General features: G+C 43.9%; 1 protein-coding gene across 2 annotated transcripts in view; it reads left to right on the forward strand.

Moving 5' to 3' along the window:
* NBEAL1 (neurobeachin like 1) overlaps positions 1–10310 on the forward strand; it is a 1045477-nt gene extending 1035167 nt beyond the window's left edge. For both annotated transcript variants that reach the window (XM_078680248.1, XM_078680249.1), the window contains 2 exons: positions 3892–4027; positions 4512–10310. In XM_078680248.1, the coding sequence (XP_078536374.1) occupies positions 3892–4027; positions 4512–4592 (217 nt within the window). In that variant the 3' untranslated portion in view covers positions 4593–10310. The remainder of the gene's footprint in view (positions 1–3891; positions 4028–4511) is intronic.
* The last annotated feature ends 2167 nt before the right edge of the window (positions 10311–12477 follow it).

Raw genomic sequence — 12477 nt, forward strand, 5'->3', positions numbered from 1 at the left:
CCGTATGACGGCGCGTCTTCGGGAAGTAATGCACAACCTGGGGGCGCTGGATATGTGGCGGACTTGTCATCCTACCCAGAGGCTATACACGTGTTATACCCCGACACATGGTACCCATAGCAGATTGGATCGCGTACTTGCGGCTAATCTCGCCCCGTCTCTCACCTTGACGGTTACGCATCAGGCCCGATACCTATCGGACCATGCCCCGGTGACGTGCATGGCACAATGGGCTGCCCGTGCTGCCCGTCCCCGCACTTGGCGAATGCCGTCTGACATTCTTCAGGATCAGGTGGGTAAGGACCATGTGACGACTGCCCTATCGAATTACGTAGATTTGAATTGGAGCTGCGATGATCTACCCTACCCCACCATATGGGAGGCCCTGAAGGCAGTGGTGCGTGGAGCCTGCATGGGCCTCACATACGGGGTCCGGAAACAGTTGTTGTCTGAATTGCGCGATGCGGAGGTTGTGCTTCAGCGCGCTCAGTCTTGGCCGGACCCTGACGCTTTAGACCAGAGGGCGGAGGAGGAGGCGCAAGTATCGATACATGATCCTCACCCGCCTTGACAAATATACATTGGGCCAATACAGACAGCGCCTCCATCGCGAAGGTGACAAATCTGGCCGCTTGCTGGCCTGGATCCTTCGACGTGAATTTGCACCTGAAAGGATAGTTGCACTGCGAGACCCGAGTGGTGATATGGTCCATTCGGAGTCTGATATCCTTGAGGTCCTCTGTTCCCATCTGCAGACTGTGTACGCAACTGACCCCTTGATAACGGAGGAATCCTATCGGCCCTATCTACGAGATTTGACCCTTCAGACCCTACCGACGGGGGCGATGAAGGAACTCGAGGCCAAGCTGACGCTGGGCGAGATCGGCGCTGCGCTAGCCGCTCTCCCACGTGCTAAGACCCCTGGCGGGGACGGTTTCCCATCTGAGTTTTATCATTCTTTCGGGGACGTTCTGGCTCCCCTCTTATTACAGGTTTATAATGAAGCCCTAGACGCTGGCGCTCTTCCACCCACCATGAATCAGGGGGAAGTCTGCATGATCTTGAAACCGGGCGGAGATAGTTGTGACCCAGCAGCATTCCGTCCTATCACCTTGATTAATACGGATGCAAAGATCCTTACTAAATTGTTGGCCACCCGCCTAGCCCCACACATGACTCGCTTGATCCACTCGGACCAGTGTGGGTTTATCCCAGGCCGTAATACGGCGATGAATCTGCGCCGACTGAATCATATCCTTCACGAGGTGCGGGGGAGAGAAGGTCCTCATGTGCTTGTGTCAATTGACCTGGCCAAAGCCTTCGATACAGTACATTGGGGCTCCAGAAGACGGGGTTCGGGCCAGGGTTTTGCAGTTGGATCTCTGTGCTCTACGGGGCACCCCGCGCTAGAGTTCGGCTGGGATCGGCCCGTTCGGAGGAATGGTCCTTGGGGAGAGGCACTCGCCAGGGCTGCCCTCTCTCCCCTCTTCTATTTGCTCTGGCAATCGAGCCCCTGGCAGTCTCTGCCCACGCGGAGTTACAGCAATGGGGAATTACGGTAGGGGACACTACAAATGTGATCTCGCTCTATGCTGACGACGCATTATTCTATCTGACATCCCCTACCGAGTCCCTTCCCGCTTTGATGCGAACCTTAGACCGCTTTGGCGCGGCCTCTGGACTGCGTATTAACCTTGGTAAATCCTTGGTTTTCCCATTGACAGGTTGTGCTCCGGACCCGAGCGCAGATATCCCATGCTTGGGTCTACGGTGCGAACAAGAGGCGTTCCGCTACCTCGGTATACAGGTGGCCGCCACTGACGAGGCCCTGTTGGCTTGTAACGTCGACCGAGTACTCCAAGCTCTCCACAAATCGGTCATCTTTTGGAACACACTCCCTCTCTCCCTTATGGGGCGATTGGCGATTGCCAAAATGGTGATGCTCCCCGGGATTTTGTATGCTTTGCAGAATACCCTATGTCCGTTGCCTCCCCGGGTGTTTCGCACACTCGACTCGCTCCTTACCTCTCTACTCTGGGCGGGCGGACGTAGTAGAGTCGCCCTGCGCACGGTGACCCGATGCTGGGAGGAGGGGGGCCTTGAGGCCCCGAGATTTGACCTATATTACTATGCGGCACAACTTCTTCCAGCCGCACGGTGGTTCGCTGACGCAGAGAATTGGGAACTGGCACTGTTGGCAGGCACGGCGACCGAAGGGGCCCTGAGGGAGGCCTTGATGCAGGGACGGGGTGCAGATGAAACCTTGCCATATGTGGTGCCTCACACGGCAGGAATCTGGCAGCGATTCGTTGAGAAGGTATTAAGACGGGCCCCTTTCCATAGGGAGCTTCCGGTGTGGATCTTGGCCCCGGTACTTCGGATGGAGGAGAACATGTCCTACCGAGAGTGGCGTTGTGGCGGATGTGAGACCCTTGCGGACCTCTATCCGGATGACTCTTTCCTGCCCTTTGAACGTGCTAAGGAGTCATTTGGATTAAGTAGAGGGCAGTACCTCCACTATAGAGGGCTCCAGGACATAGCCAGAACGACGTGGCCCCAGTTCCCGGAAGCCCCTCCACTGACCTACACCCTTGACATCATCTTATCATGTGGTAGAGGCAGAAAGCTGATTTTCCTGCTCTACTCGGCCATTCGTCGGGATTCTACCCCCCGACCGCGCCATCTTGTGTGGCCTGGGAGGCAGACTTAGGGGTCGAGTTGGAACCGGGACAGCGTAAACGAATCGGGCTCCTGACCCGTAAGGTATCCTGTAATGCCCGTTTCAAACTCATACATTTCAATTTTGTCCACCGGACCTATATGACCCCAGTCTCCCTGAATCGCATCTCTGCAGATAGAGGGCACAACTGTCCTAGGTGTGGTGCGCAGAAAGCGGGTTTTTTCCACCTGGCATGGGAATGTCCTCTGGTCACTACCTTTTGGAGGGAGGTGGTGGACCATATCAGTCGCGCTACAAAACTCAGAATTGCGCTAGACCCGCTCCATTGTCTCTTGGCCCTGGTGCCCAAGCCCAAAAAGAAGAAGCTGTCCCATAAGTTTTTACAATTACTGCTAGTTTTGGCAAGGCGACGTGTAGCCATAACCTAGATGGGTCAAAGGGCTCCCGAGATATCCCTCTGCCTGAGAGATGCCAGAGAATGGTCCCTGGCTGAAGAGACGCACATGCAGCGCACTCGCCGGGATGGGAAATTACAAGATGATTTGCTTGCTTGGAGGGTGATGTGTATGGAGGGGCTGACGGATGATGATTCTGATGCCACCAGCGCTGACTTATTCACCCCTGATGAAGCTGAGTCAGAGAATGCTGGTGAGGGAGCCGGGTTGGAGGACCTGAGTCCAGGGTAGTGACCCCCCAAATGCACGCTAATATTCCTTAGTACATATAATTGTGATTTGCTGTGATCCCTAAAGGTCCTTTCCTTGATATACTGACTGGGCCTCACATAGATAGCCTGATTCTTTAAATACTTTCCTAATGATGCCACGCACGGGGGGTTGTTTGTTGTTCTATGTTAAAAGTGAAGAGAAAGAAGAAAAATCAGCGAATACTAAGATATCTGCGTATCCTCAATGCACGGCTGAGTCTTTCTTGACGCATGCTCTAACTCTACGCCACCCAGCCTCCGGGATGTGGGACTATGTGGCTGTGTGTTGTCCTGGAACTTTCATGCCAATGTTCTTACATTTGAGTGGCTCGAATGGCCATGAGAACCTGTGCCTTTTTGTGATTTCGCAATAAAATATTTTTCCCCAAAAAATTTAAATATCAAGTTTGTGGCAATTTGATATGAAAGGAAGAAAAGAGAGAATTGTTTTTTTAAATATAATTTAGTTACTGATATCTTTAACTCATTATTATTTTTTTTGCAGCCTAAGTCTGAGTGTGTCGCCATTGGCCATGCGGGCACCAATTCACTGTGTGTCTGTCAACAAAGAAAACAGCCACATACTGCTTGGTCTAGAGGACGGCAAAATAATCATTGTTGGTGTTGGAAAGCCAGCAGAGGTAAATACCTATTTTCATCCTGTCGGTCTCAAACAAAGTAATCAAGTACACGTTAGCTTCATCTTTGCAGTGAATGCATTTTTCTGTGGTGGAGGATCAAGTGCGCCTACGTTGTACATGTAGTCAGTAGATTCAGCGAATGTGGCACTGTGGTGGCAATAACACACTAAGATCCATTTTAGACTCAAATGAGCTGTATTGTTCACAAATGCTCAAAGACAGATTTTTTAATCCATAAATGCACTGATGCCAAACACACTTCGATGAAGGGACTATTGTGACAGCTACCTAATTTAGTAGCTACAACTTTAAAAGAAAAAAAACTAAAGACCTTTTTTATTTGACCCTCTGTTCATTTTTTTTAACAACAACAACAAAGGGTAGCAATAATATAATTGTATAGTTTTTATTAATTAATCTCCAAATATAACATTCACTCTAATGACCAGCCCATATCTTTCTTTTCTCACCTTGGTTGCAACAGATGCGATCCCGAAAGTTATGGGGCTCAAGCAAGCGGCGCACGTCGGAAGGGACTGAGTATAACACTCGGGAACCGCAGTGATGGACTTCGTACAGATGAACACTTGTCATTTCTTCACTAGAAGCGTACCTGTCATCTTCAGCTGCGATTGGCCTTTTTCAAGGAGGCTACTAATGAACATTGATGCTGAAGGCCCTATTTCTGGGCACAGCTTCTGTTGCCTATGCAAATAACACTATCAGACCTGATCATATGCATTCCCACTTCCCTGTCATTCAGTGAGGACTGTGGTCGGGCTTAAAAGTGAAGAGCAGCCATTCTATTAATTCACATGTATAAGAATCATGAATTCGTCACTTCTGTGGACCGGTATATCAAGCAACTAAACAAAGTAGTTAGAATTACTTCTCTCTGGAGTAGCATGTGCAAGACAAATTGGGGCAGTTAACAGCAACTGAAAGTGTACTTACTCCTAATCAACTTCTTGCTTTTTGGCAAAATGAATGGCCTTATTAATATGCAAATGCTCCTGGGTAAATGGATAGACCCACGTGACAGGGCGTATCTGTATTGCACTACACCACTTTCAGAGGATTTGGTGGATTCATAGTTAAAGGGCTGCAGTCCCTTCATAGCTGCTACCCACATAGAAGGGGAAGAGGAGCTAAATCACAGTCTTCCTTTAAATAGCAAAGAATGCTGTTTAGAACTTCTGCAATATGAGGAAGGGATAGAGTTTAGCTTATAAAGACATAGCCCTTGATTTGCACTTGGTCAAGAGGCTAATTTAGGGTGGCATTATTTGTCTGATACATTGTATGTTACTATTGCATTATAGAGTTTTAGAACCTTTTGGAGCTTTTCATAAAAAAAGTTTGCTTGTGCTCACGTGGCAGGCAAGCAGACAAAAGCAATACTGTATGTTGACTTGGCATCCCTCATATTGTATCATAAAGATATCAGTAAATTATCCCCCTACCGATATGGATCTTCAGGAGGTGCTGTCATGTATAATTTAGGATTTTTTCAGTTTTTGTTGCTTTTTAATGGAAAGAGTCAATTCCTGGTGTTGTGTTTTTCATATTACAACATAGGCTCTCGGTCACTGGTTGCGTTCACAAATGCATATGCTACTTTTGTACAACTGGATATTTAATTGCACACTGGTCACAGCATTCTTTCCGTTTCACTCCTCGCAGGCCGAGGCTCTAAGCATGCTTTATGTGTCAAAGCTTATGAAGGTTTTCTGTGGAAAGAAACACTAATGCCAAACACACTTCAATGGCGGGACCGTCGTGGCAACTACTTTACTGATTCCAAGTTCAATGTGAACGTATAGGTTATCAATAAAGAGAGGGTCATGCTCTTTGAGCTTAAGTTATTGGAAGAGGAGTAGTATCTGAGTAGTTTGTGCTTTTCCAGGAGACTTTACAATGCAGGCATCAATGCTTGTGGAAAGCCTCTGCTGTTGTAAGTATTGGCATTCGAGATGTTTACGTACTTCTGGTTTGTAGGTCACCACTTTGCAAGTTCATCTATCAAAATACTAAAATGTATGGGTTCTTTGTAAAGCACTTTCATGACTTAAACTTGACATAGGATATTGAAAAAGTAAATGAAGATTGTTTCTTAATATCTCAAAAGAGTAACTTTTAAAATGTCTCTGCTGGTAGGAGATATCTAGTAGAATCAGTAGATAATTTAATGTTTTGTAATTCGAAATGATTAGAGGGAGGCTTCTAATCTAAGGGCTTTGCAAGGCATTAAGTAGTAAGATCTCTTACAAGTTTCATCAATGAAGATGTTGCTAGCCTTTGTTTTTGTCCACGTTTATTCGGTGCATAAAAATGGATTTTAACCAACATCCAGAATAAGCACTCTATACATTAAATATATGGTACACTATATTTATGGAAGTGCTGCACAATGGTACATTTATAGCCATATTTTCTTGTAGCAAGCTCCTTCCATCGCTCGGTAATCTGCGTGTGAGATTCTCTTCCTGTCAAACTAAAATGCACTATTGCACCACAAAAGGCAAAATCTGCCCCTCTGCCTCCCTTACACCGCTCCCACCTGCACTTGATTTAGATGACACAACAGATTCCTATTTCTGAAGAGACTTGTTTTCTCCCACAAGTGGTTCAAGTATGTTTGTAAAAGGTTGTGCATTGTGTACGTTTAAAAAGGGAAATGTAAAGTTGAGAGGCTAAGACTCTTGTGAGGCATACAGTGCAGGATTTTGTAACAAAAAAATGCAGGGAAAAAACACGAATTATTTTTTTACAATTAGGCAAGAAAACTGTGCTTCATGGTATAGAGGTTAACTGGCAGGGGAGGCCCACTTCGAACTAACTCCACAATTTAGGGCTTCCACTGCTTTTAGCAGCAGTTATCCACCTCAAACCTGGCATCTTTTGTTGATCAGGGAAGAGAAGGTTGTGTCATAAGCATGCCTTGAGAAGGAACTGTGCACAATTGATGGGAAGGTGATGGTGTAATTGGCTGATGGCCTGAAACAATATTTTGTGTTGGCTTGTTTTTGGACTCTGTATGTGCAAAATGCAGCGAAAGTCGGTAGAGGGTGAGAGAAATGATTGTGAATGTGATGTAGGGTAGAAGTAGGGGGGAAGCTTTGTAAAAAGCTGTAGTAAAATGTACTTTAAAAGAATTGTTTGTGGAGAGGGCTACAGGATGTTTGCCATGCTGATGGCTTTTCATATTCATAAATGACTGTGTTTTGTGTCTGGTCATTTATCAGTGCACATTCTGTAAAACAAATGTGTGTGATTGGATAACATTTGTGTGCAGATAAATATTTTCTAAAACCATTTTTAAAATAAAATGTGAATTAAAACAAATTTTAAATAAAACGACTATGAATTTCGGTTTAATTGTATACCTTTTTCAGAAATTGGGATGGACAGTCTATTTTAAAGAGGAAAAGAAACCTTATTTTCAAGCGCTTGATTGTAAATATGTTTACTTGTGTGTACATAGTTGGGATGTGCATATTTTATTTAGAGGAGTTTATTTATATTATTTTACTGAAGTCTTTATAAACTAAATCAGAAATAAATTGAATGGGCACAGTGGCTTTTTATTGTCTCATGACTGGAACATATTTTTTCTTAAGTATTTAAAAGCAGAATATTTTTGCAAAAAGCTGCTTTAAAGCTCTGGTGTAAGTGGATCCATATATTAATAGATAGCTTTTTTGGTGAATTACACGTGCAGTGCTGTGTTTTTTTAGGTTTTATAAACGGTCTGATGTGTCTTTTGGAACATATTTTACGAATGTCAAGGTGGATGTTTTTGCCTACCAAATTACCAACCTGATTTATCAGTAATAGTGTGACTCCTTCATCTTTTATATAACGTTTCATTTTAAAAACTTAAGCTAACACCTTCTCAAAACAACATATTATTTAAATTATTTTTATAAACTGACTTAAGTTATTTTCCAAACAAACAGAAGGATTTGATTTTAAGGCCTGCCTAGACTGCACTAAGGCAAATACATCTTGGGCGGCTAAGGACATTAATCTTCTATTCTTCTAGTGTACAAATTGTTGCTTTCACATGAACAATATCTATGCTGTATCTTTTAAGAGACAACTGTTTGATAGCCTATGCTTTCTATCCTGGGTGGTTAGCCCTCTAGTTGCTCAGTAAAGGTTTTTGCTTTCAGTACAGCTGAACATTCCAGGGTTCACCTTAAAAAGACATATTTAAATTGCAAAGCGCAGGTTGGTTAGGATGAAACGTATACTTGCACTTCCATTTCACTAACTCTTATTTGTATTGGACGATTTTCCTCACGTGCTTCCATTTTCTACTTTGGGATATCTCATACAGGAATCAAAGGTATCCTTCCCAGTGGGGTTGGGCCATATTCTTCAGTTGCAGCAATGAAGGCTGATGTTGTTGTGGATTTTTTATCAGATATCTGTTTTATATAAGCATGGTAAAGAATTTTCAGCGGCGTGATCACTTAAAATTGTTTGGAAAGAAACATTAAAAACAGGAACCCTTAATGTGTGCTTAATTTTTCCCTCAGGACTGAACTTGGCCTTTGAGTGTAGCAATGAATTATCACTAGGATACTGATTTTTCAGGAGAGTAAGGCTTGCTGTCTAGGTCAAAAACTTATTGTCACTGAAAACCAGATGATAAAATTTAGGCGAGGGAAGAATATGGTTTTCATAACCCTTCTACCATGCTCCCTGTTGAAGTGGTTGTGAAAAGGTTCAGTCTGCAGATGGGCCAGCTGCACACATTACAGCTCCTTGCAAAGCCTGTATGTGTTTGCTGATACCCCTGTACCTAGAACCATTATTTCATTGACTGAACATTCCAGCATGTTCTTCCCTATGTAATACATGAAAGATGGTTGCAAAGAGTGCTGAGTATTATTTAGCATATTTCTTTGGAGTTCCTTATCACAGCTTTATATTACTGTTGCAATGCAGTCTCCAGGGTGCTCATGAACCAATGTACAGGTTTATGATAAAATGCAATAACCCCTTATAGTGCCTGTAACTCTCGTGTCCCACATCGGTCTGCTTGTACCTTTCATACATGGTGCTGCACTGCCCGTCTAGGAGTGACCTTTTACTTTTAAGCTGTCAGAAATTGGAAAAGAAAACCCTATTGTTCCCAGTCCTAGCGGTCTACTTGTACTTTTCATACATGGTGCTGCACTGTCAGTCTGGGAGTGACCTTTTACTTTTAAGCTGTCAGAAATTGGAATATTGTTCCCAGTCCTATGGTGTTCAGTACCTTGGCCAGATTACACTGCAATAAATGCATATAAATTATGCTTGTTTTTATAAAACATCAACCAAAGCAACCCTGCTAAATACCGTTATTGCAGACGCAGCCTAGTGCAGGCTTTCTGTGATTACTTCATTTGAAACCAGTTGTCTAAAATGTGTGTGCATTTGTCTCTATCTATAGAAGCTACTTTCGAGTCTAGTGTAAGTCATTGATTGTAATGGAATAACTTGTGTGGGGAAGTTCTACATAATTTGTCATTTAGGACAGCTCTTCATAGTTTGTTGACCAGATAACGCCTTTCTAGACGGGAAACTGATCAGCAGTGCACCCCAGTAGCTTTCCTAATATCTCTCCTTTCTCCTCTTTTGCTGCGAAATGTTTACAGAGGCATTTTCGTGAAATTATAAAGATAGGTTAGGTATATGTAAAGATAATTCTCAGACGATTAAATGAAGAGACACAAATCTTTGTGCCTGTGTTTGCTGCAGTTCTGAAATCGTTGGGTAAAAACATGATACTAACCCTTACTTACATTATGATAACTAACCCTTATTTTAGGCAGAGCAAAGTCTTGAGATTTTGTTGAATTATGTGGTGAGATCGTTTTTCCCATGCCAAAATGCCTTTTGAATGTGTGGGTGCATTTACAGTTCCGTAAGTTATCCTTCCAACGGTGTTACAGTTTTGCCGTTAGTCTTTGTGCAATAAATTATTTTATTTTTGGTGCTTAAGAGATTATATTGTAAATTGTCTTTTAATGATTTTTAAATCTGGTTATCATTTGAGTATAATATTTTAATGATGTTTATCAGCTAATGTTTGATTTTATTTCTATACAGCGTGATTGAGGATGTCATGAAGTTATTTTGCACTTTTCTAAGCTCTGCAAATGTAAAAACATTAATGATTAAGAATGCAGAATTATTTTGTACAAAAGACATACAATAATTATTTTGACTTCGAACAAAAGTTTAAATATGAAATGAAAATATTTGAATAAAGATTGGATTTCATATACTATTTTCTATATGGTGTTTTATTTTGTTATATTTATTGATTTAATTTGCAACACACACTTAAACTTAATTGCCTGAAGATGCCACAGCAGACCACAAAATTGATGTCCCATATTATGTCACGCTCTACGATAGAAACAAAATACCAAATGCCTTCCTAAATGTCAACATGGTTGCGTTATGAATGCAGCATAAGAGAATTTCACATCTTTGGTTGCTGTGCTGGTCCTTCTCTCTTTCAAAGTGGGAAAAGTATTGTCGCCAGCAGGATAGTTTTGCTTAGTAAAAGGCCCAAGACGTGTGTTTTGCTGATAGTTTTTTTTTTCTTTTGGTTATGTGAAGCTAGCCCAGAAACGCATTGTTATACAAAGAGCTGAATATTAAAAACCACTGTGTCCTGACAAGGATACGCAGAAAATACAAACACTTACACAGAGGCGTTTAAAACAAAAAAACAATAAATAAGGCTACAGCAGAGTACTGAATGTACCTAAGATGTTCTCTCAAGAAATATAGACTTTGAGGGTCGAGGCGGAGGGCAAGGCCTGGTTCTTCTCCAGTCCATAAGAGGGATGGGACTGGCTGGAGGGCTGGCGCACCATCGGAAAACGCACTCAGACCGACAAACGTGATCAAGTAACCCTGCCCCGCAACCAAAGAGAAGAGTTAGATAACACGGGCCCAAATTCGACAGCACAGCTGCGAAATGGGGACACTCATGAATGAACGTAAACAACTTGGGCCCAAGGAGGGATAGGAACATGACTAACCTCGAATCTGGGGAACTGAGTTCGAGTCTCGGCAATGACGCTGAACATCCTGTGACTATGGGCAAATCACTTAATCTTTCCGTGCCTAACAAAAATGAATAATGCAACTGGTGCTATGTAAAGCGCTCTGATACCCGATTCTAATCAAGTTCGCGCTATATAAAGCTCTGTAAAAGAAAAAAAAAAAAAATGTCGCCCGGGAAGCTTAGATGTTCTGGAGTAGAATGGCCATCTACTCCCAACAGACCACTTAATAGGCTTGACCTTGTCTACTTGATGCCATGGGTGAGCTTGGTTAATGCACCTCTGATTTCCAGGGGTGGGCGACAGGCACTCTGCAATGTTGGGGAAGCGAGGGGGGGGGTTGTAGTTCTGCCGTGCAGGGAGGCAGGGCAGGGGGTGGGGTTTGTTCATGTTGGGATTGGGGGAATTTAAGTTATGTTCTAGCTCAGTCTTTGCAGCGGGGAGAGAGGAAAACTTAAGGCTCCAGGATTTGCAAAATGACGCTACGGGGGAGGTTCTTGGTCCTTGGCTCGTCATGGAATAAACATCGTACATATAGTCCATTATCTCACAATCCGAGCAGCACACTCATCTCAATATGGGCAGTAATGGGAGAAAGGCCATCCAGTTCCTCACCTGGAAGTGAATGGGCTTGGAGACAAACTCAAATGGGGGATAGTCCTCCAATTTCTAAAACGTTAGGCGCCCGAGATAGTCTTATTACAGGAGACACCTTGTCGGTAATACTTGAAAAGCCTTGGATAGATGGGGGCAGAGACTCATTACCCATGCAGGGTTCACCTTTAGTTCCTGTGCGGCTGGCATTCTCATCCGTAAGAACTGCCCGTACATATTCCGCCAAACATGGGTTGACACCCAAGGCAGATTTGCATCTGCAACTGGAATATGGGAAGGGAAACCTCTTAACGTAATGTCCATATATATTCCCCCGGCCCTGCAACAACCAACACTAGCGGACCTCAGTAAATTCATTCTGGACCTCCCTGCGGGGACTTTGGTAATGGGAGGAGACTTTAATCTGACGGTGAACGGAATGACTGATCGACGACCCCCTAGGCGGGACCCCCAAGATGGGTCAAAATTAGCAGACTTTCTCTCGGCCTTTGGCCTTGTCGATATCTGGAGACACCTTAACCCAACGACCCGCCAGTTTACAATACACTCGGGAGCACATGACAGTAAGTCACGTATAGACTACCTACTGACTCATACTACGAATTCCCCTAATTTTGCCGAAGCCAGGTGCCTGGCGAGAGGATCTTTGATCATTCCCCTGTCCTGGCTCGGATAACATTGGGCTCTCAACCCAGACGCACAACCCTTACCATTAATCCATGGTGCTGAGAATTCCACATATAAAAACAGACTTACTCAAGG

The sequence above is a fragment of the Lissotriton helveticus genome, chromosome 3_1, assembly GCF_964261635.1.
Source record: "Lissotriton helveticus chromosome 3_1, aLisHel1.1, whole genome shotgun sequence".
Taxonomy (NCBI): domain Eukaryota; kingdom Metazoa; phylum Chordata; class Amphibia; order Caudata; family Salamandridae; genus Lissotriton; species Lissotriton helveticus.